At 50.1% G+C, this 23,488-nt stretch overlaps 8 protein-coding genes across 8 annotated transcripts in view; 3 read left to right on the top strand and 5 right to left on the bottom strand.

Annotated features, from left to right (window-relative positions):
- The window catches only part of BBA_09927 (pol-like protein), a gene marked incomplete at both ends in the record, with an annotated part of 1,904 nt that extends 1,587 nt beyond the window's left edge, over positions 1-317 (top strand). The window contains one exon of the mRNA XM_008605024.1: positions 313-317. Within this exon, the coding sequence (XP_008603246.1) occupies positions 313-317 (5 nt within the window). The remainder of the gene's footprint in view (positions 1-312) is intronic.
- Positions 318-1,901: 1,584 nt separating this feature from the next.
- On the bottom strand, positions 1,902-2,426 carry BBA_09926 (NF-X1 finger and helicase domain protein; the record flags this gene model as incomplete). Its single annotated transcript, XM_008605023.1, has 1 exon — positions 1,902-2,426. The coding sequence occupies one exon, from the start codon at positions 2,424-2,426 to the stop codon at positions 1,902-1,904; it is 525 nt and encodes a 174-aa protein (XP_008603245.1).
- A 987-nt stretch (positions 2,427-3,413) lies between these two features.
- On the bottom strand, positions 3,414-4,472 carry BBA_09925 (tetratricopeptide repeat domain protein; the record flags this gene model as incomplete). The annotated part of the gene is made up of 2 exons (XM_008605022.1): positions 3,414-3,739; positions 4,016-4,472. 2 exons carry the CDS (start codon positions 4,470-4,472, stop codon positions 3,414-3,416), a joined length of 783 nt encoding a protein of 260 aa, XP_008603244.1.
- A 1,833-nt stretch (positions 4,473-6,305) lies between these two features.
- Positions 6,306-7,179, bottom strand: BBA_09924 (zinc finger protein; the record flags this gene model as incomplete). Its single annotated transcript, XM_008605021.1, has 2 exons — positions 6,306-6,803; positions 6,853-7,179. The coding sequence occupies 2 exons, from the start codon at positions 7,177-7,179 to the stop codon at positions 6,306-6,308; spliced, it is 825 nt and encodes a 274-aa protein (XP_008603243.1).
- A 3,267-nt stretch (positions 7,180-10,446) lies between these two features.
- BBA_09923 (putative peptidylarginine deiminase) lies at positions 10,447-12,312 on the bottom strand (the record flags this gene model as incomplete). Its single annotated transcript, XM_008605020.1, has 1 exon — positions 10,447-12,312. One exon carries the CDS (start codon positions 12,310-12,312, stop codon positions 10,447-10,449), a length of 1,866 nt encoding a protein of 621 aa, XP_008603242.1.
- Positions 12,313-15,665: 3,353 nt separating this feature from the next.
- BBA_09922 (uncharacterized protein) lies at positions 15,666-17,408 on the top strand (the record flags this gene model as incomplete). Its single annotated transcript, XM_008605019.1, has 1 exon — positions 15,666-17,408. One exon carries the CDS (start codon positions 15,666-15,668, stop codon positions 17,406-17,408), a length of 1,743 nt encoding a protein of 580 aa, XP_008603241.1.
- Positions 17,409-17,783: 375 nt separating this feature from the next.
- Positions 17,784-20,336, bottom strand: BBA_09921 (uncharacterized protein; the record flags this gene model as incomplete). Its single annotated transcript, XM_008605018.1, has 4 exons — positions 17,784-19,314; positions 19,361-19,704; positions 19,756-20,098; positions 20,146-20,336. The coding sequence occupies 4 exons, from the start codon at positions 20,334-20,336 to the stop codon at positions 17,784-17,786; spliced, it is 2,409 nt and encodes an 802-aa protein (XP_008603240.1).
- A 766-nt stretch (positions 20,337-21,102) lies between these two features.
- BBA_09920 (pol-like protein) lies at positions 21,103-23,480 on the top strand (the record flags this gene model as incomplete). The annotated part of the gene is made up of 4 exons (XM_008605017.1): positions 21,103-21,234; positions 21,765-21,891; positions 22,301-22,739; positions 22,781-23,480. 4 exons carry the CDS (start codon positions 21,103-21,105, stop codon positions 23,478-23,480), a joined length of 1,398 nt encoding a protein of 465 aa, XP_008603239.1.
- Positions 23,481-23,488: the final 8 nt, after the last annotated feature.

The following is a 23,488-nucleotide window of genomic DNA, read 5'->3' as shown; positions in this document are numbered from 1 at the left end:
CTATTAGTTCTGTCATTACGCAAATGCGCAGCGGCAAGATTAGTCTTAATGCGTACCTCCACGCCATCAACAAAGCAGACACCGATAAATACCCATGCGGCTATGGACCTCAAACTGTATGACACATCCTACTCAAATGCAGAAACTGGACAGAAGAAAGACAGAAAATATAGGCAGGCAAGCACCCATGCGTTGACATTAAACGCATTCTCTATAGCTCGTTAATGGCAGCGCAGGCAGTAAAAATGATCCTAAGGACGGGATTGCTAGGATAATTTCAAGCAGTTCCGTCCACTATACTTAAATATACAGCGTAGACGAGTAATTTTAGTTATATAGAAGTTGAGGAGGGCTAGGAGAGGCCTGACAAGTTTAAAGAGACAGAATAGATAGAATAGCTATAAGCGAAGGGCAACTATAGATCCTGTCAATTAACAGGGAAGAGTCTCTCTTACAGGAACCGCCTAGCAAGCATAGTTTCCCACAATAGAGACTAATCCCCCGGATTGTGGGAGCAACTTACGCATAGTTACACGCTGCATAGCTGCCAGAAGGCGGCTAGGACAGTCTATGAATTAATAAATAAATAAATAATAAGCTCGGCATGCTGGTATACGTGCGGACAGAGGGAGTAAAGTGCTGGCAACTATGATTCCGAGACTTCTAGGCCTGACGCCCAGCGCATAACCGTGTACTAGCAACTAGGCACACACTCAGGGGACATACTAGCAACCTACCTGTAGCCCGCTATAGGTACCAGCAACTGAATTTAACGCCTAGCTCACTATACTAGCAACTAACAGGAGGACCTAGAATAGATACTGGCAACACCATCTGTAGCCCGCCTATAGGTACCAGCAACTAAATTTAACGCCTAGCTCTCTATACTGGCAACTAGGTTAATAAGTTACTAGCGCCTGCCAGATACTAGCAGCTTATAAGCTTAAGTTGCCAGCGCGCAGCAAGTGCCAGCAGCCCACACTTAACCACTGCCAGTGCCTACCAGGTACCAGTATTTTAGCGATCTGCGTACCAGCAACAGCCTCATCAATGTTTATTTATTTATTTATTTATTAATTCATAGACTATCCCAGCCGCCTTCTAGCAGCTATGCAGCGTGTAACTATACACAAATTGCTCCCACAATCCGGGGGATCGGCCTCTCTTACAGGAAGAATTCGCCTGTTAAGCTATTCCTACTAGGGAGACTCTTCCCTGTTAAACGACAGGACCTATAGTTGCTCTTTACTTATAGCTATTCTATCTATTCTATGTCTTTGAACTTGTCAGGCCTCTCCTGGCCCTCCTCAGCTTCTATATAACTAAAGTCACTCGTCTACGCTATATATTTAAGTACGGTAGACGGGACTGCTCGAAATTGTCCTAGTAGGCCCGTCCTCAGGATCATTTTTGCTACCTGTGCTGCCATTGGCGAGCTACAGAGAATGCGCTTAATGTCAACACATAGGTATTTACCTACCCACATTTTCTATCTTTCTTCTGTCCAGTTTCTATATTTAAGCAGGATGTGTCATACGGTTTAAGGTCTATAGCCGCATGGGCATTTATCAGTGTCCGCTTTGTTAATGGCGTGGAGGTACGCATTAAGACCAATCTTGCCGCTGCGCATTTGCGTAATGACAGAACTGATGGCTCTGTGCGTTCCGCGACGTAAGTCGAGTGTCGCTTTCCCCGGTTTAACCCCAAGTCGGAAGAGCTCTCTTCCGTGCTTGGCTGTTTCCCATGAAGCCGCCCACTCGGCTCGCATGGTCTTGCGGATCGTGGGCGTCATTCCTACAAGTCTCGGAATGATAGTTGCTAGTACTTTACTCCCCCTGTCCGCACGTATACCAGCATGTCGAGCTTTATTTATTCATTAATTGAGATGCTGCGCGCGGCCTTCATGGATCGCTATGAACGACACGAGCACAACCCTCGGCAAGTCGTCGCGAGTCCTCCCACCATCCTCTCTCGGGGGAGGACTTGCCTCGAAGAGTTGGGAGTTGAGACAACAAAATATCTGCCTCCAAACCATGGCGGCCACTAAACAAAATGTGTATCTCGAAACCACGCAGGGTGCTTGCCAGGACATATTTAAGCTCCCCAAACGTATCCTGCCGGAGGAGACGAAAGAGCGTGTCGATGTGGCGCTGGGACTTGTCTGTGAGGAAATGGGGCTGCTCTGGATCGGTGGATGGGAGGAACTCGACCACTTCACTGAAAATTTCGGCCCGTGTGGGGAAAATGTTCATATCCGCAACGTCCGTCTTGCCATTGTCGTGACGGTCGCTAGGCATATGCAGACCGCGAGGATAGGCTGGCGGTGGCGCGTCTGCAAAGTCTCCAGCGTCGCCATCAGCTACGCTGAGAAGACCATGTATATTGACATAGAGCGATAGTAGTGTAACCGTTACTACTATAGGCATATTTAAGGATCTAGCTAGGATATAGAGTGTGTACTAGGATGTTCCTTTCCTACCTATATTTACTTAGACCATTTTTTTAGAAGATATAAATATTTATTTACCTGATTTCCCAGGGACTTATTAAGTCAGCGCTCTTAAAATAAGAGCCGAGTATTACGGACACCAACATCTAGACGGAGATATAGTAGAAAGAAAAGAAAATAGTCACACAGGCATGCATTCTTATGACTCGCTCACTTGATTCCTAATTATCAAGCTAAAGCTACAAGATAACAAATTGTCTTTAACTACTTAGTGCCTTCCTTGCTCAGTGTTTTCTGCTCGAATGATATAGCCCATTAGCTCCCCATTACGTTCGAGGGAAGACCGCTTACTCCTCATTTGTCCACTTCCACGTTTCTGCCAACATTCTCGTCGTCTTCCCCGGTTCGCCGTGAGTTGTTCTGACCACCCGAAGATTGAAACGAGCAAGACGCTTGGTTATGCGTCATCCGAACAATCTTCTGCTATGTGACCTTGTTCTCCACCTGGGGACTGTCAGTAGGCCTCATACTTATCGAGTAGGTTGAAGACGCACATTCGAGGCAGCGCACTGGGTGACCACACCAGGTCGCTGTGTGAGACGGATAAAGACCTAGGCGGTGTTATTGGCAAAGCCTTTGTGAGTATGAGGATGAGTCGGCCATACATTTACCACAGACTTCCCGACATGTCTCCTCCCAATGCCATTCCGATCCGCAATTGAAACAACAACGTGCTCGTTTCCGACGTCGTTGTATCTTCTCCCACTTCCTTTCACCTGTCTCCTCCTTTCTCTCCAGAAATTTGGCAGTGTCTGAATGAGCCAGACTACCTAGCGGGACCGACTGGCTCTTTTTGAAAGGCGCTGCATCACCCTGCTGCATCATCCAACTACCACCAACGCCGCGTCCGTTCGAATAACCTTGATCTGCCCGTACATTAGCTGATGAATTCAGAGACAAAAGACTAAATCCCACTGTTCTTCAAGGTAGTCTCTCGATCTTCATCGTGGACCTGGTATCGTTCGAGAATGGCCTTTGCCACAGACGCTGCCGTAGCGGCTGCAAAATCCTGCCAACTTTTGTTCTTGTGGCTGTCCGCATAGTCACAAATGCCCTTGACAACGATACACGGAACCTGGTCCCACGCTCCCGCACCCTCCATCTCGAATGCAATGAGGTCGTTATCAGCGGCGATGCGATCCCGGTCTTCCCCGCTCTTCATGACTGTGTTGCCCGAACCAATTCGGCCGATAAAAATCCCTGGGATGAAGTCCCCGCCGTCGACAAGACCTGCAAAGCGCTCTCGCGCAACCACAGAAGTGGAATCACATCCAGTTTCCACACAAAAAGCCCTAGAAGCTGACTCGCAGAAGGCGCTAGGGTCATTGACACATACGCTGCATCCCTTCTGATGCCTATGCGTATATTTCGGATCGTATAAGGTGTCATTCTCCATTCCGGGATATTAGTAATGCTTCGTGGCTGCTTGTAAATGCTTTAAGTGCGTTGAAGCCTTTGCCTGCAGCCTGGCTTTGTTGAATTTTATTTCAAGGTTTGCAAGCAAACTTCCAATGTCGGTGTTGGCTCTCCCAAGACTATCTTCGATCGTGCTCTTTATGGCAAAGTGGCTAGGATACTGCCTACCGTAGTCATACTGAATAATGATCTGGCTGATTACGACGTCGCCTAGGAATACATTATCGTCTTTGATGCGGGGGACACCGCCACAGATACCGACGAGGATGGCTAGCCTAAGATTAGTGTAGCTTGACCGCAGACTGGCCGTTGTAGCCGCTGCGCTGCTGGTGCCTATGTGGGGAAGAACAGCTAGAACGACGTGGTGTTGTCCGATACGGCCAGTGTTGTATGTATTATTGTCGCCATTGGCTCGGCCGTAAGTACCGCGCTCCTCGTCCCAAAACTGATCAAAAAGCAAGGCAACAGCATCGGCCTCATGAGGCAGAGCACAAAGGATAGCAACACGGAAGCTTTTGCGGTCAGCGGGCGGTTGCGGGGCAGACATAGCCAAGGTTGGCATTGGATGCGTAATTCAATCAGGCGACACAAGTATGATTCGGATTGCTGCAGGATGTCATCACGTCAGGCTTCAAATTCAACGGATGAGGCATTGATGCCTTGTCGTCACGTGAGGCACTGAACCAGGCTGTGTTTACAAGCCGGAAGCTTCTCCAATCGACATTAATGGCCACTCTCTCAACCTCGTGCAGTCGGGCGCGCTGCTCTCGCTTTGAGGAGCTCTCGCAGGGCGGTGGAAAGGGCCATGGCAGCGGCCAGTATTTGATAATCCTCTTCCACGAATTGTAATCCGCCCTGGCCTGCGACTGCTCGGTTGTTTCCTCCGCAGTAGAATTGCGACGCCTACCTAAGCATTTGCCGGCAGCCACCGACGAAAGGTCATGGAAAAACCGACAAGATAAACCGTATCTGCAGGTTTGTGTCTGTTCGAAGAATTTACATGGCTTCTTAGCCTCCCCGTGGCCGCTCTCCCCTCCACGTTGCCTTCCAAGCCTTCCGCTCCTCTTACCATTTGTGTTTCGAGATCAAGGCAGCATGTTTTTAGCAAGGTGAATACTAAGCCTATAGTACAAATACTGATAAAAGGAGACTAAACTTTCGACTTTCTCTGAAGTGCCGTTGCTGAATTGGTTCTGCAGCACACTCACGTCTTGGTTTGTAGGCGAAAAGTCACTCCCCTGCCGACTATTTCTACCTAGGAGCACTCTACCACCGGCATCTAAAGTCAAAGGGATATGACCCAGACCTTGTTATGGTGTTAGGCTCAGGGAGTTGGGCTGCATTCTGCGTATAAAAGCCCATCGCTATAAAGAGTATAGTGGTAGGCCTCCTACAATAGCTTTCGGTGGCCGAAGTCTTGATGCACTTGTCTAGCCGCTTGCCCTTCGTCTCTCGATCCCACAATCATGACACAAGTGGCGAAGTTTGGCCTTTCATAACATTCGTATGTAACTTGTAAGCTGGTATGCCAAATTACGAACTCCGATGAGTATCGAGGTATTTTTGCTGAGTACTGTGACATTTTCCCGCAATGCTCCCCTCCATAGCCATGGAGCCCGTCGGTTGTACACATAATCTCTGAAACATGCATATGCGTGTCTGGCCAGGGTTGGCGAAAGATAGGGCCTTCTTCACTCAGGAGTCCAGCTCTGAAAGCTGGTCACTGGCACACTCTCGAGCAGTTTCGCCACCAAATCCACAGTCTATATTTTCTCTACCCAAATATCATAAGTTCTTTGCGAACTGTGAAAATATGATTGTCCAAATATGGTACTGTCATCAAATCCGTAGTGTCAGAAGGCTACGAAATTGGAAGCGGTCCGGTTGCCGAGTTCCTGCCACAAAACAGAGTCCATGACATCACAAATGATTACGAGCGCCCAAAATGACAGACACTACACTGCATTTCCTGGTTGCATATTGCATTTCAGCTTATGCGGTGACACGAGTGGTGGAGTACGTGACACCAATCAGGCTCGCCCAGTAGCCGCCATGTATGTCAACACTTCAATTTTGAGGGTAAAAAGGGGAATGCTGCTGATGCGGAGGTTCACAGCATGGACGTAAAGGATAATTGATGGCGTTCGGCACGGCCGAACTAGCTAGGTGGACTGCACTTCAACACCCTCGCCACCTGGTGCAGGCGGAAACATGGAGCATGGAGCATGGCACTTCTGCTCACTGATGAAATTCAGCGACTGTTGTCAGAGATTGGCTAAACTAGACTTGCAGGCAACATCGAGAGCTGAGGAAGAAGAGAACTCAGCATTTATTCCTCATCGAGATATTCTAACTATAACTATCTCAGTGATTGCAGCACTTATGCTTGTATCATCCGGTTGGGATCAAGGATACGCTGAACGTTCGTCTGTACTGCCTCAAAACGCATGTAATCGCAACTCTCACTCTCTAGATGATTTATAACAGCTGCGAGAGGTTTAAAATCACGATTGCAGCGCCTATTTGGGCAGTGATAGAGCTTCCGCTGGTGAATAGGGGAGCCAAGGTGTTGATTCAGTGATGCAAGTTTGCCGAAGAGACGTGCGCATAGGTAGCATTGGTAAGCATCGACAGCAGAGTTCGATGCCTTCTCAGTAGCCTCGTAGCTTGTGCTTCCTGTCCAAGTAAGCAGCTTCTTTGAGATAATACCGTTAGGATCGCGCCTTCGTACTGCCTCATATAGTGTATCACGACTCAATGGGGCCTTTGAGCAAAAGCCGCCTTCAAGGTGATGAACCAGCCCGGTAGCCGTTCCATGTTCGGTCTTGCAGAAAAAGCATCGGATGGAGCTATTGCGGTGAATCTTGCTATGGAGGTGCTATTCCACATCAGCCAGAAAGCCAGCAGAGGTCAGACGGATGCTTTACTTGATTGATATTGCCCCAACATTGAAAATAGCGATCACAAGGGTCACAGTAGAAGTGTTCCTTGACGTCGTGGTCGCGAAGGTCCTCTTCATCATAAAAACTCGCGTTGCAGTCGTCACACTCGTAATCTGGCTCATCCGCCTCGGAGGATTCAGCCCAATGGCCCAGGTCAGTCATGTGTTGGTCAACAGCATGCTGACTACCAAAGTACCGATCGCACGTATCACACTCAAAGTCTGGAGGATAGTGGCCAGTCGCGTCCATGTGTTGCTGCCGCGACTGCCAGCCAGCTGGGAATACGCGCAAACATGTTCCGCACGTAGACATACTGAGGCCGGCGCTGGTGATGCTTGACCACCTAACCTACAAAAGAAATTGTTGTTTTGTCACAGCACCAGGGTATAAGACTGGTAGCTAAAGCAGATGCGGGCAGGCAAATCATACCCCAGGTCTCGATGTGCTGCCATCTAAAGAATCAGGATATGGGGGGACTAGTGAGGGGTAAGTTTCTTTAGAGCGTTTATTATCAAAAAAGTCAGCTCAGATCTGGACATGCATATGCATATTGTACGCATGTATCAGCTCGATGTATCAGCTTGTGTCTGCTTACTATTGGGCAGATGCTAAAACAACGCAGCGCTGCATGTCTATGGGTCATTGGCCAGGTGCCAGCAGACGAGGCGGGAGTCTGAATCAGACGCAGCCGGATTTGTTTATCAAGTTCTCCTCCGTTATTTTTCCAAAGTGTGACAAGCCTTGTATATTGCCTTTAGCCTGGGTGCGATTCGCTCGGTTTTTACTGAAATCAAATCTCCTTAAGGAGCATGATAGAATGCAGCATACATATCAGTATGGCGTATCCTGGTGTGCCTCGCTTGGAATTGCGACGAGCTTGATACGGGGGATGGTCACAGCGAGGCACTGAGAGACACGACCACAGTACACACGGTATAGCGAGACACGGTACTTGGGATCTCATGTGGGCCCTTACTCTCCGTTACAAGGAGAACGTATTCTTATCCGCATCGGCCGTCGGAGCCTCTCTCTCTCAGTTTCTCAGAATTGTCCGCCACTAACGCATCTCAAATGTTGTCGCTTGTCGAATTTCCGGATGAAATCCTCTTGAAGATCGCAGAATGCCTAGACAAATATGATGTCGACTGCCTCATGCGAGTGTGCCGCCGCATCCTTAATCTCTTCGTATACGAGTACCATCAATACGATGAGCGCGGTCGAACTCTACTGATTATAGCTGCATCGTTAGGACATCATCAGTTGGTTACAGCTCTGCTTCTAGCGGGCATCGATACGGCTCATGAGGACAATTTCGGCCGAACGGCACTGCTGTGCGCGGCTGGGTCAGGACACGATAGTGTTGTTCAACTGCTTCTTGCGGTCGGCACACAAAAAGCCGAGCCTGAGAATGAGCTGGCTGTCGAATTGAGTGCTTTGAAAAAGTTTGATCGACAGTCAACAAACTTGGTTGGCCAGACCCCGTTGTCAGCAGCAAGCAGGAACGGACATGCTTGGTGGTGAGGACGCTGCTTGCGGACCTTGATGTGAGCCTCAACCATCAGGATGTCTCTGGTCGAACGCCATTGACGTGGGCATCGGCGCAAGGACATGTGGCAACTGTACAAGCGTTGTTATCACACGAGGGTGTCAATGCTGACCACAAGAGCCTTGATGGCGATACGCCTTTATGTTTGGCAGCGGAGAATGGTCATGTTGAAGTGGTCAAGCTACTACTTGCGCATGCAGGGACAGATCGTGACTCGGTAGGCAGAGGGGGGAAGACGCCGCTGTTGTTGGCAGCGCAAATGTGGAGAGTAGAGGTTGCGCGATGCTTACTAGCCGCAGGGGCTGACCCGACACTGAAAGATACTCATGGCTTGAGCTCAGTTGATTTGGCCAAGAGGAGAGATGAGAATTTGCCGAGGTCGAGGTCTGAACCAGCTAGGAGATCGGATCAATCGGCCGTGATACGGCTATTGAACAGTGCAATCACCGTTCGAGAGCCGAAGACCCCTGCTTTCCGGCGTTGCTTGGCCCTCTGGTTTTCTCTTGCGCTGCTTCTGTTCTCGTTGGTATTTTTCGGTCCAGCTTCAGTAGGCAGTTGCCTAATGGTGTTCTGACTTATTCGGCAATAGCAGGTGTTGACATTTCCTGGCTATCTCGATCTACGGAGCCAGCATGTATTTGGGTTGGTGGTAGCATATCACGACAGCTCATGCGACACCGACAGGCGGCGGTAGTGAAATTGCTCATCATCTGTTTCACTTACATGGTTTAAAGAGATGTAAATTCTCGGCACATGTTAACATCTCCGTGTACGAAGGCTTGTCCAAACCGCTTTCAGCGTCGAAAGCCGGCTATTCTAGCGTAGCTTCTGAGCCGGGCAGCGGCGTACATTCCTTAGGCTGATCATCCCTGTATCCAACATATTCCATCTTAGTAAAATAAATTCTTCTCGTTGTCTCGAGCGCCCGTGAATATTCGGCTGGGATCACTTTGTTTCTACGTGCGTTGCAGTTACCTGCTTCAACGGAACATTTCCCCCATCAATATTCATCGTTAGTCTCCTCCCCACCCAGGGCGCTGAGGCTGCAGGCCCAATGTAGAATCACAGCGTTAAACAGGGTCCAGAACGACCAATGAGAGCTGCCTATTTAGCAACTGTAGGGTCAAAAATTACTGTACAGTACGAATCGGGTGTATTAACAGATGAAGAGTTTGTGAAATCGGAACTTAAGTTGGAAAGCAACAACTCTCACAGCTGCAACTTCCAACGCCAGCATGGACCTCTAGAAAAAGCCATCATCAATCTGCTGCCTGCCGCCCACACAGTTGGCGCAGATAAGACATGCTCTCCGCATAATGGTGTCGGCGCGGGAAGACAAAGACTTGGGGAACTGGACTTGAAAAGTCTAGGTATAGTGTAATACATCGAGGAAAAGAAGAAACAGTAAAAGCCTACTTACCGCGGAAACCTGCGGTCTCATGGCGGTATCCGTCTTGGCACTGTGCACGTGGAATGTCTACGGTCGTGGGATAGTAGCGCCTTAATAGCCCCATCCGATTTCCTGGGCTACCTCGTGACCCCGGATTTTGGCGGAAGCCGGGACAGCGCAGCGCTGGTTTCTGACTTTCACGCCTTGCCAATGTGGCCGCAAACGAGCTTCAAGATCTGATCGCGTTTCTCTTTGCCTTTCATTCCGTCAACGGGGCCAAAAAGCTTGCGTACAATGGAGAATTCTTATAGTCCGACGCGAGCCATCATAAGGGCAAACCTTTCTTGGGGATCAGCAGCATGACATCTATTGGTATGGCGGATTGGCTCTAAAAATGTGCATTATCAGCGCAAGGGAAATTGGGATCGTCCTATTCATTCTGTGTAACGGAGGCTTTCCTAAATCCGTGCAAGATCTTCGCCGCACTGCAACGTCCACGGGATTTGTCTTGGGCTCCGTTGCTTCTGGTACTTCAATCACTCTACAAAAGTCTAGACGGTTTTCATTAACATTAGGGTTGTCTGTATGGGATTTCATAACTTTAAATCGAACATGAGACTTGCCATAAGCGAGAAACTATGAGTTAACTAGTCTTCCACCACTCGATGTCAGTGCGCCGTAAAGAATTTGTTCCACAGTGAACTTCTCCTCCACGAACGTGATGAGACATGTAATCATCTATAAAAACCACATTAAAGCCGGCGTCCATATACACCTTACGTATCTCACGCTCAAATACGTCAACACCATCCGCTCGGGGACCAAACGGCTTCGGGGCAATATAATGATGGTCTAGTACAAGACCGTTGACCGCCAGAGGGAAGAAGCTTTGAAGCTGCCTCTCACCGGGCATGGTGTGATGAAAACGTGCTGGAAATCCGTCCGGGCTGGCAACCCAGTCGTATGTCATATCTCGCCAAAGAGCAGGCACGCGCAGGACATCTGCGTCGCTGATGGGCAGCTCCTCAAGGAGTAGCTCGACATTGCGGTCAATGAATTTCTGAGCATACTCATTCGTCTTAGCAAAGTCCTCTTCTAAAAGTAGCGTCTCGACCGTCTTATTAGGTAAGTTATGGTCGGCGAATATTGCCCACGGGTCGTTCGTTATGTCTCCCTTATAGGTAAGGAACGGCACGGCGCCATGGCCAGTCTCGCTGATGCGCTTGAGGATACGCATCGCAGAGCGTGTATCAGGCACGGCCACACGAAATCCGATTGTATTATTGTGCGGCAGAAACTGGACTAGCTCGTCAATATGGCCGGCTACCAGCCACCCTGCCTCCAGGTAGAGCGGCGTCTGCTCACGCTGCGCCTTAAGAAACTTAGTCAGTGACGTGGCCGGATGCTTATCAAAGTGTTTGCCCAGAACAATCCGTCCGTTTCTATAGGAAACACCAGAGCGAGAAGTGTATGGCGGGATTGTTTCAATGTTGCCGCCGGAGTTGATCTCTTCCCACCCAAAGCCGGATCCCGATCCCGGCTGCCAGCCGCCCACACCAGCTCCCCGTAGTTTCTCAAAGACCAGACGGCCATCAGGTCGACTTGACTGCGCCGACCGCAGTAACACTCTGATAGATATAGGGCCATGCCGGCCAGGCATGCTGGCAAAGGCTGGCTCCATGAAGTCTTGCGCCCAGATGTCACGGCTGTTATTTAGTAATACCAGGGGAACCGCGGGTGCGAGCTCGTGAATGACGTCTCTGAGAGAGTTCACGAATGCGCCTTGCCATTTTGACTCCTCGGTCTGCAGTGTAACAACTGCGTCCATGCTCTGGCGATGGTGATGCAAGAGGACAGGCGCTTGCCTCATAGCGACAAAGTCACTGCCGCTCCGCATCCCATCCGTGACTTCGAACTCAATATCGACTTGTCCGTCCCATATAACTTTGTCGCTGACCAGGTGCCTTGCGTCAACGGCGAGAGTCAGCCCCGCAGACAAAGCTGTGCTGTTGAACAGCAGTTCAGGCTTCACAGCTGCCCAGTGAGATGGGCTGTCGCCATTTTGATGCTTCCAGAACAGGCGAACATGCTCAGAGGCCGATAGTGGCTGCACAAAAATTCTGGCAGTCGCATTCTCTGACAAACCGGCCAGCGGGAGGGTCTTGACCGGTGCTGCCAGGGTACTGTTGATCAGCATATCCCCCGCGGCGTCGTTACAGGCTGCGAGTTCCCGATTGCTAAGTGGCGTTCCGACGGCATCGTACACGTGACAGCGATGAAGCTCGTCGCCAATATTTGGCAGAAATATGGCGCCGCGATGAGTAGTCCACGCGTGCTTTCCGTATATGTCGAGTTCGTCAACATGACCATCTCTGTTTGTGTCGGCGAGGATAGTGACAGGAATGTCCAACTTGACAGGATTGATGGCCTTTTGCGGGGTGATAATGCTTGCAGCTACCGTCGAGACGGCGATGGTGCCAGTCAGATATCCAAAAAGAGCAGGATGCATTTCGCAGTGCAATCCTCTGAGAGTCCTTAGTCTGTTGGAGTAATGCATTAATCTCCTCTGAAAGCACAACTGACCCCTTTATAATTGTCGCTCATCGACTCATTTGTTTCTTTCTTTGTTTCTTTTTATGCTTAGATGTCAGTGGATATCCATGTAGAGGCAAATGGCGCCCGCCGGTACTGGAACCTGGCTCTAATGCTTGACAAAGAATCTTGTCGAGTGTTTGAGAAGAACCCAGCATTTCCGTGGCCCAGTGCTTACGCAACATTGGAGTGGCATGCTTATGCATGCACGTGGTAGCTGTTTTTTGGCCATATTACAACGTCTCTGCGGCTGAGGTAGGAAGACAGCACATGCTGCAAGTCCTGAGTTAGGCCAAAAGATTACATGAAGTTTGCGTCTTGTGGCACAGCAGAATTCGGCCCGACACAAAGTACAATCTACGGCGCGAGGTGGCTAGTGCTGCCCTTGGCAGATCTACCAGAGGTCACAGGGCCGAGGTGTGAGGGGATGACTGATTATGTATCGTGGAGGTTGTGGGCTGGCTAGACCACACCGTAACCATATGCCGCCCTTTGAAAAAGCAACGTCCTAGTTGCTAATAATAAAAAGGGCCTTTGATTAGACATTTCTCTTTAGCTAGTGCTCTTTAGCTGTTGCTCTTTATCTAGTGCTTTCTGGCTTGCTCTGGTGCTCTTTGGCTTTGTATTTAGTGCTCTTTGGCTTCTCTAGGAAAAGAAGAAACGATGCTCTTCTGGTGCCGATTCGCTCGACAGGCTGGTGCCGAACGGGCTGGTGACTCGGGGTCGTTTGTTTGGTGGGCAAAAGGCCCTGATGCGCTGAGGCTGGTGGGTGTGAACAGTGCGGCGCCGCAGCTAGCGCCGCGCCCATCCCTGAACGTTGGAGTCGCATTGCAAACTACCTACCTACCATGCAGCTATGTTTCCGGTTCTACATCCCTAGACGATATAAAATCTGTCGGCTGTTACTCCTTCTAAGGAGTCGGATTCTTAGAGCGTCTACTAAGACACGATGATAACGATGATGTTCTAATTCTGAAAAAAAAAAGTCGAGATGAGGGCGCCAGGCGGCCGGCGGCAGGATCGATGAGCAATTGCCCAATTGTGAGGGGGGTAACTGATGATGCATTGTAGGGGTTGTGGGCTAGCTAGACCATCCAACACGAAGTGATGATCAAGCTCTGTTGTGCGTTTCCGCGTGTCACTTGATCAATACGTATGGTCGGAGACTCAGAGAGCAAGAACGAATGATAATGCTGCGCACATGACCACTGATGAGGAGACTGGGAAAAGAATTTGGTTTCAAACGCACGAGTATTCGAACGAAAATTGCAGTTCTAGCTGTAGAGCGATTTTTTTACACTCATTACTACTTGCCCACAGATTACAACGCTGACCTACTCATCGTGTAATTCCATAACTCAATCAATATGTATACCATGTAGCATGTCGTAGATGTTCCTTTTTACATGCGCATTCGCCCAGCACATGTCGACTGGATTTCTTGCCAGCTGAAACATATCTCTCTTGCTCAAACCACAATAGTGATGTATCTTTTTCCATGTTGCCGTCGACTCACACGTCGTGCATGTACACTGGATCGTCACTGTTTAGGCAAAAACGTGACACCGCGATCCAGAAGCTGTCTCAGCCTGAGAACCATACCTCGGTAGCTGTTCTTCTGTAGTAGGCATGCGGACACAGTGTCAGACCGATACCCTTTTCCATCTGCCCCTCCATCAGCGCCCTTTTGTCGACCACATCCAGGCCGTGATCGATGCGCTCGACGCCAACATCGAAAATTGCCTGCCGGAGATGCTCGTGGGTATCCTTTGGCCCAAAATCGCAGTGCGTGGTGGTGTGTAGGTCATCTTCTTTGCCCCCGCAAAGCCGTCGGCAAATAGGTCTCTCGTAGGCATTGCTCGCCAAACCGACCGCGTGAAACAGCGCTGGTCACCAAAAAGTCCTTACTTGGTTGACTACTTAACGCTATTCCCAAATAGGCCCTTTCATGGTAAAATACAAGTCCGAAAGGTGTTTCTAGCATTTAATCGCTATAACAGTATCCGATTAGAGACGATTCCGTTCGTCAGTGATGACCTTTCTTATCTGTGAGAATACCCGCTCACACTCGGCGCTTATTGCTAGGCAACGGAACAAATCAAGGCCATTTTTGAAAAATATGTGGAAAGTCAGCCGCGTGGGTAATTTATCACTTTAACGGATCTTCCACTTCCACATCAGGGCTGTTGACCTGGCTTAAATCTGGGCGTTAGCATGGAGTAAGGTGATTAAGTGTTGAGGAACTAGGGCAAGAAATTTGAGAGCTAGATGCACTAAGTTCTCGCAGCCAATCAGAGCGCGCAGACAAGTCGAAGTAATGCGCTATGCCCTATTTGGCAAGCATGTCAAGTAAGCCAAGTAAAGCCAAGTAATAGAAGCAAGTTGTTTTGCTTGGTTGACAGGAAGTCTTTACTTTTGCTTCGTTGACAAATATCGAGCAAGGCAGTCCGCCCACGAATCTCAGCCAATGCAATCTAGACAGGTATTTCCTTAGCTTGTCAGATATCGTGTGGATAGCGACTTAGGCTACTGCCTTTGAAGTGACGGCTGCGTTCCACGTCATGAGACACCTGCCGCTTTTCTTTTCTTTTCTGTCTAACTTGGGTTAACACGAGACACTCAAGCCCGTGTCCTGGGCAGCGTCTAGGTGATGATGTTTCTAGGTAAGATGGGTAGGTTTTTAAACCTTTGTCAGTATTATCCGGAAGCTATATCTACTGGTAGCTCGCCGGTGGTACTAATCTTATGTCCATCACCGATTAGTTTTCTTATGGATCTGGTGGCGCTCTTGCACCATGCTTGAATTGCGCAACGACAATTGTCGAAGTCTGATTTGCACAGATTCGATGTCCCAGCTGGCAGATAACGTCCTTTCTGCAATAACGCAGATAGGTGAGGTGGCTCCAACAGTCACCAATTGGTCGGCCATTCTGGGTGTCAAAACGGTGCTGCGGCTTTGAGAAGCACGGTAGAAATTATAAGTGTCTTGCTGCCTGCTGTTCGGAGAGACTATTTTAGTAAATGTGGCGGCGCTGCCCCGCAGCGCATGTGTGCACCAGTCCGGGGACAGCGGTATCAATATGTACTCGCTATTATGTCCTACCAAAAACAGGCATCGCCTGTATCATTAGAAATATAAACGGCAAGCCGCCCGGGAGAATGGAGCAACATACCGTCGTGCTAGCCGCATCCCTTCACAACAACCCCTCTCCCAACCGCTTTGTTGCACAAACTAACCGAAATACTATGCTTATACTGTTTAGTGCTATGATGATTCGAACAACTGCCATCAACCTGCTCGCTGTTCTCGCGGCAGCAGTACGCGCCCAAGCTGTCGCCTCGAGCGGCTACATGGTCCATAACGACTATACCCGCACAATGCTGCCGAGCTCCGCTAGCGCTATAGATAATGCACACCACATCTTCAACCAGCTTAACAGCGCTGGGAGGCAATGGGGTTCCTCTCTGGCCCACAACGGCGTTGGTTTCTTCCCAGCGATAGTTCCAGCCGGAACACTGCTCTACCATGGCGACCACACCGATCAGCCGCCAACACATCCAGAGTGGCTAGCATTCGATGTAGAGCATGCTGAGCTCTTCGCGGTGTCTCGTCTGAGATCTTCTGGCACAACTAGAAGGGTCCAAGGCGGGCTGACTAACCAAGCTCCAGCGCAAAAGCCCGTACTCATCGGCGCCCCATCTCATCACCGCGGCGATGCCGCTGAAGACTCCAGTCATGGCCATCCGGCCGGCCCAGCTTCTGTTCCAGAGTGTCCCTCAGGAGGTTGCCGAAACATTCGTGGATATTTTCACACATACCAGGCGTCTCGCGATCTCCGTGTCCTCTACCTAGACGGCATGGCCGCCGCCAAGACCACCATGGGCACTCTTGACTCGCAGGACCTCGTCCTTTGCGAAGACAAGATAGGCAATCTATCGGATAGCTTCCCTTTCGGCGAAGATAAGAGAGCCAGCATGATTTGTGAGATGCTCACAGACTGGGGCTATGATGGCTTCGTTAGGATGGAAGGGGGCTTCGAGCTTGTCTACTGTGATTTCAGTGCGGGAGTCAGCTTCCTTTCTGCGCGCCGCACATTCTACCCCCAAGATAAGCTCAGCGATGAGGGACAACAGATATTCGAAGTGTTCAGGGCCGCCGCTGAGCACTACGACGGCATTGGCGCCGAACGCCTCAGAATTGACTTTTCTTCAATGGTGTCCGGTTGGCTGTTTCCAATCAATCTTACAAATGCTGATCCTGATCGGCCCGAGTTGCCTCGGTTCAGCTCTGTCAAGCAGCCTGAATTGAGAGCAATTAAGAGCCAAGTGTCGCATGCCTGTACGTTGCCGCGACGGTTCACGGTTGATTGGCAAGCTACAACAGACATGATTGTTAAACGCTTTTCCAGACGATTTATTCTATTGACGTCTCCGAACTGCTCATTGTATAATTTTATTGAAGAAATCGAATCGGCAACTCTGACCTATGTGGACGCCCCAAGACGACCCGGCGATACTTCATCACTTCCCGCGGTAGACAGCCCAATAGACCGTGGTGAAGTGTCCATTACTGAAGAAGTTCTACAATGTACGGAACACTTTCTGCTGCCCTCGACAAAGCTCAGAGATCTATGGGAAACTGAGGACAAATTGATACATCTGGCTATAGAGACTGTTACCCGCGACATTTGCACAGTACTGTTCTCTGTCAGGGCAGCTTTGCTGAAGGCGTCACCAGACACAAAATCCGGAGGCTTTCGAATCAATACGGCAAACTCAACCGAAGAACTACGCGATGCAGTCAAGAAAGGTCGTCATGAGCTTCGACGGCTCACCAAAAAGTTGGGTTGGAGCGAAATGAAAAAGATCAGCCCCTGTCTACCAGATGAGATCATGTTTGCTGCAATGTGGCCAATAGGAAATGACGAGGACCATTTCAACCCCGGTTGTGTGAAGATGAACGATTTGAACTTTACTAGGCAGCGCTACTGGAAATTTCCTCTGCGTAAATAGATGCAAGACTGCTTATCAAAGACGCTTTGCAATGGCGATTGCAAAAGAAAAATTTGTGCTGTTTATCAGCACCTTGGCAATAGTAGATATTAGCGGGCGATTAATAGCTGGTCCGATACTGGCCTCCTACTACTTGAAAGCAAAATTTTGAAATGATAGAAGTGCGTCAATGTGTTGTGATTCTTAATCGGCCACGTAATATAAAACGATTCACCTGGAACATCAGCGAGCGGCGCGTTGTGCCACCTGTAATCACTTTTTATTTAAGCTAACTGTCTGTCGCGCGAAGAAAGCTTTATGGTTTCTGCCTACAGAGATCCTTGGTGATGTACCAGGGTGGTCCTAATGTAAGACCGCTTTATATACAGAACATAATTAGGATGGTATCTTAGCTGACTCCTTTCGCACCTTGCGTCCTAGCGCGTTATCATCTGCTGTAGAAGCGGCTCGCTTAATGCCTCTTTTTCCTACAATAGCCCCAAATGCCGTGTCGCCGCCATCATGGGTGTTTTGCACATGGAACCCCCACGCATCAAAGCTACAGATCATAGAATCATGAATGCCTTCCCTGTCGCATTCAGGGCAGGCGAATGGGTATGAGAGCTTGTCCTTGTGTGCCTGACGGAAGTGCAAGCTGAATCCTCGCTCAGTGAAACATTTCGCGCACAGCGGACAATATGCTGGCTTGAGAGAGACCGCAACGCTTGGGGCAATAAATTGCTTGTGGTAAGCCTTCACATGGCTTGCCCACGAGATGCAACTCTGCTCCACCTGTACCAAAACACCGTTTCGCTCGCACTCTGGGCAATTAAATGGTTCATCGAAGGAATGCGCGGTGCTGACGTGCCGTGATAGCGTTGCTACAGTGGCGAACGGGACGCAGCAGAGAAGACACCTCATATCCATCACATTGGCGGACTTTGGTGGTGGTGGCTTGGAAACCGGAGGGCAAAGTTTTGTTGGCCGTTCCTCCAGATATGCAATCAAACTCTCACCAAGTGTCACGACACTGGCGTTTTCCCGCATGAATTTGCCGCTTAAAACAGCCCTTTGAAAAGATGGCACTTCTCTTGCGCTTCGGGGGTTCTCCGTAAGCTGCGGATCCAGATGTTCTGTTGACTCATGCCTGCCCCGTAGATTGTCGACCGTATCAAAGTATTTGCGACGGATTTCTTGTAACTTTAATTTCTCTAAGCAGTCGAGCAAGTATCGTATTTGGTTCTTGATAGCGGTTGCCTTATGTGGCTCTTTCTTGAACGTTTCTTTATGCAGCTGCCGAAGGGTCTGGATGTCTTTTCTTTCCTCAAATGCGGCCAGCTCATCTGTCGAGACGTAAATTGGTGCATCTGGGTCACGACGAGAAAATGCACTGCTCAGACTGCGAATCATTCGATCATTGTCGCCTGCACGGCTATCGAATGCAATTCTCATCAGGTTCGCCGTGAGATGCCGAGCCTGGTAGCTCCGCTCGAACACCTCAGTGGTGTGTGACATGATGTAGTTAGACAAGGCTCGGGTCAGTGAACCTGTGGAGAGTGAATGATTAGCTTCCCAGACTTGACTAGCCCGAGGCTTAAGAGGTCCGTCCATACCGTCAAGGCGGCCGCCAGCTCCCACCCGTAGCGCGTATGGCCGAATGTTATCGTCATTGCGAAGGCCAGCCACATACAGGGTCCGATTCCACACTTTCCAGAACGACCTGTATGAGCATGGCACAATTTTCGCGTCGAGAACGGAGCTTTTCCAGTGCAACGGTACGTAGTCATGGTCCAATGGCTTCTCTGGTAAAAGCTGGTCGATGGATGTGTAGCCGCCCTTGAAAGCGTTGTCGCGAAGCGCTCTCGTAGCCAGTGCGGTAAGCAGACACACTTGTCTGCACGGAACGAAGGTTATGGAGAATTTGAGCCTGCCATATGTCAGCGACTATATGTATGTGGAAGTGAGATGCGTACTGAGAACGTTGGTCTCTTTGGACCTTGTATTTTCTGAGCTTGACGTGGTGTATCGTAATAGTGGCGACGAGGTTTGTTTTCAGTGGATTCGCTATATCGCGGGTCCAAGCAAAGGAGACATCTTTGTATTTCATTCCAAGAACACTTGCCGATCGAAAACCACCGATTCCAATTATAATAACGGCGGCGTGGAATGCAAGGCGTACGTCGGGAGTGCATTGAATATGCTCGGCTCGGCTCCAGACTGTGTGAAGGATCAGCACTATGTCCTCGTCCGATAGCTCCCTCTTTTCAAACCCCTGCGTCAAAGAAAGCCCAATCTTTTCGGCAAGCATTGGAATCCACTGATGCGGTAGTCAGCGAAATTCGTTCTGGCGTATGATATTGCTCCTTACGTCGGCAACTTCGTATGCAGGGCCGCTTCGGCTCGAATTGTTCCTTGAAGAGAAACCTAAATCATAAATGCCAGCCTGCATTGGGTTGCAGCCCTGTCTCAGTGGTAGTAGAACCTGCTGATCAGCTCTCTTCACAAGCGCAGCCCAAACATCCTGTACTGTGGCTGCTGCGTTGACGGTGCGGACATCGTGCCACTCCTCAGGCCCCAAGCATGGCCGTCTGACCGTCGAGGTGGAGACATAAACTTCTAGAAAGGTCCGGCAGTAGCTCTTTGCCGTGTCTCTTCGGTAGCACAGATCAATCCAGACTTGGGACGGGTCAAAGGACATAATTTTTGCGAACCTAGCGGGCGTTAGCCTGATGCCAAGTGCTTGCATACGTACACTTACTCATGCCAGCGCCCCCAAACGCTATTGCGGAATTGCTTTGTTTTGGCGGCTTCGAACTCGACCGGGTCAATAGGGTTGTCTTCGTGCTGCCTCAAGATGTCCAGGGAGAGTGTAAGTAGCTTGGCTGGGTCGATTTCCCGAGCTCGCGGCCGCACAATGGGCCATGATGCGTTGGCATCGTCACGAGTCATCTTTTGCAGTGATAGATATAATGAGTGCAAACGTCGACGCTCACAGGAATAAGAACTGGGAAAGAAAAAAGGCGCGCACACCAGGAGGGGACGAGGGGGCGCATGCCTATTTAGAGAGAGGTGGCCGTGCCACTCGTCACGTTCCGTGGCCCCCTGCTTGCAGGCGCCAGCAATGCAGAGCAACTGGCGGAGGGGGGTGTGTTGGCCCCCATGGCCGTGTCCCAGAGCAGAGGGGGGTCCGGCGCTAAGGTGCTGTCGATTCTGTAGACCGGCGCCGGCCCCGGAGGTGTTGCCTGGGCTCTTCGAGCAAACCGTTCCGGACGGTAACGGGACTATAGTGGGCCTCGGAGTAAGGCCGGCTAATTGTCGTTCCTTGGGGGAAAACGTCCCGTCCGATCTCCGATAGATAATCGCTTGAGCGCCAGATTAGTAGTTGGGTCGGTGACGACCAGCGAACACCGGGTGCTGTACATTTTTGAAACTCTCCTGTAAACAATTTTCCCCACTTGGTGCTGTTAGCACCTGTTAGTGGGGCGACGCGTTTACAGGTGACATTGCTACACCTTTACTATGGACCACTATCGCGACGGTAACAGCACAATGGAAGAACTTTGGAGAGTTCATATTCCATTGCAGAGCTGATTCCGGCGACAATTCACGCGGAAAATCCTCCAGAACCTTTAAAGAGACTGCTTGGTTGTCTTTGGGCCTCTGGGAGCGAGCCGCGGCGACATTACAGGAACCCGCCGTTCGACGACGCGTCAACATGCCAATGTCCGACTACAAAACATTACAGCCACAGCACGTGGGAGGGAGTGTCGACCCTGATCGCGTACGCCATTCGATGGAAAATGAGCTTGGCGACTCGTTTTCTTGCCCGACAAGAGTTTACGGCATCGTACGGTCGTGAAAGACGCGATGGAGACGCGTAATCGGAGCGACGGGTACGAACGCCGCCAACACCAACACAGAATACATATCCAAGAACAGCATTATTCTCCGTCAATGACGCGTCAAAGCCGTCGAAAATCAACTATCTGGACCTCACGAGACACCACATATTACAGCCACAGTACTGTTAGGGGAGTGATGACCCTGCTCCAGTATGCCCCACGATGGAGAATGGATTTGGTTGCTCCATTCGTCCTGCCGACAATCGTCTACGGTATCAGAGGTTGACAAGTACACGAAGGAGACGTGAAATGGAACGGGCAATCTTGCCTAAATTTTGTTTCTATTTTTTTTTTCTTCTCTTTTCTTTTTGTTTTCTTTCTTTTACTTTCTTCTCGTTTACAAACACCACCAACAGCTCAGTTTTCCTGTTCAAGGCACCTTACATACTGCAACTAGCACAGCTGGCCTACATCCTAGCACACCATTTATGCAAAGGACACATTTGCGACGCGTCCAGCTGCTGATGTTATCTAGGTTGCCGTGAGCAAGCACAGCCCCGAGAAATATCAACGAGCATGCCCCTTACACTTCATGTACTTTCATACAAGAACATCCACACTTCATGCAGCGCACACAATCAAAAGACTACCTCAAGGCAGCCGTGCGCTCGGCACCCCAGAGGTAGCAGTATAAAAAACAAAGCAACATCAGGACGGGCTCTCTGGGTGTATCCAGTCGGCCTTGTCTACAGTACTTATAAAACACGGCGCAGACGAGTGGTTTTGGTTATACAGAAGCTCAGGAAGGCCGGGAAGGGCCTGACAAGTCAGAGACACAGAACATGCAGAATAGCTATTGGTAGAGGGCAACTATAGATCCCGTCGATTGACAGGGAAAAGTCTCTTTTGCAGGAACCGCCTGGCAAGCTTAGCTTCCTGTAGGAGAGACAGACCCCCCGGAACTTGGGAGCACCTGTATTAATAGCCGTACGCTGCATAGCTGCCACGAGGCGGCTGGGACAGTCTATGAATAAAACAAACGAACTCTCGGTTTCTCTACACGGGAAGCAGACGACTGGCTGCGGCGAATTGGCTTAGACAACAACTGGTTGGACGAGGCTGAAGATGATTCCTCCCCACTCACATCCGTGGTGACAGACACTCGCACGGCTCAGGGCCAGATTTATAAAGCGTGTACCTGCGCTGAGCATCAAGAGATCTATAGCAACTGGCCTACGCACAACGCTGAACTGACGATTGCCCGCTGCATGAAGGCATGCACGTACTGTGGGAAGGATTTTGAAACGACGGCTGAGCTGCGAAAGCACATGAGAAAGAAATACGAGCGCAAAGGCGTCTCCATCGTTGTGGAAAAGCGGAATCGTTGGGGAGCCACGACACCGGCCTGGACACGCAGACGCCACACGGAGTCACCCCCACGCCAACCAGCAGCTCGAATCACCAGGAGCCAGTCCGTCACAGATAGTACCAGCGAAACACGACTCGCATGGTAGGACATCGCACGCTACGCATCTTACAGTACAACGTCAGGAAATCCGGGGACGTCGTTCTCGCAAGCCTCTTCCAGAACAGGAGGATCGCAGAGTACGACATCATAGCGATCCAAGAACCCTGGCGCAACCATTTTATCAACACATCGTACCACCCGCTGAAAACGCACTTCCAGCTCATGTACCTCGACAACCCGGCGACGAGAGCGTGCCTCTACATCAATAAGCGCACCAGCCCTAGCACGTGGCAGGTGTCCTATATTTCAGCAGACATCATATCCCTCACCATCCGCAGCCCTGACAATGACAAACCAATTCACATATGGAATGTGTACAACGAGGTGGGAACAGCCACACTGTCAACCTTGGCAAATGCCCTGGACGGACTGGGTCAAGATCACGAATCGATTGTTCTTGGTGACTTTAACTTGCATCACCCGCTGTGGTCAGCGCGACACCAGCGAGGGGTGGCAAGATCGAGAGCAGAAGAGCTGTTAACAATCGTGGAAACCTTCCAGCTTCAGCTCCTCACAGTGCCAGGCACCGTCACGCATCGATGGAAAGATGGAGACTCAACAATTGACTTGACATTCGCAACGGAGATTTGGCATCGCGCACAATTCACTGCAAGATTGCCAAGCATTTGGACTGTGACTCAGATCACTTTCCCGTGGAGGTGGCCATCGACTGGAACTTTCAGCAAGCGACACCAACGAAGAAACGCCTCTGGGCGAAAATGAACGTGTCC

Source organism: Beauveria bassiana (assembly GCF_000280675.1).
Source record: "Beauveria bassiana ARSEF 2860 unplaced genomic scaffold BBA_S00075, whole genome shotgun sequence".
Lineage (NCBI taxonomy): Eukaryota > Fungi > Ascomycota > Sordariomycetes > Hypocreales > Cordycipitaceae > Beauveria > Beauveria bassiana.
This window is presented reverse-complemented; position numbering and strand designations above follow the sequence as displayed.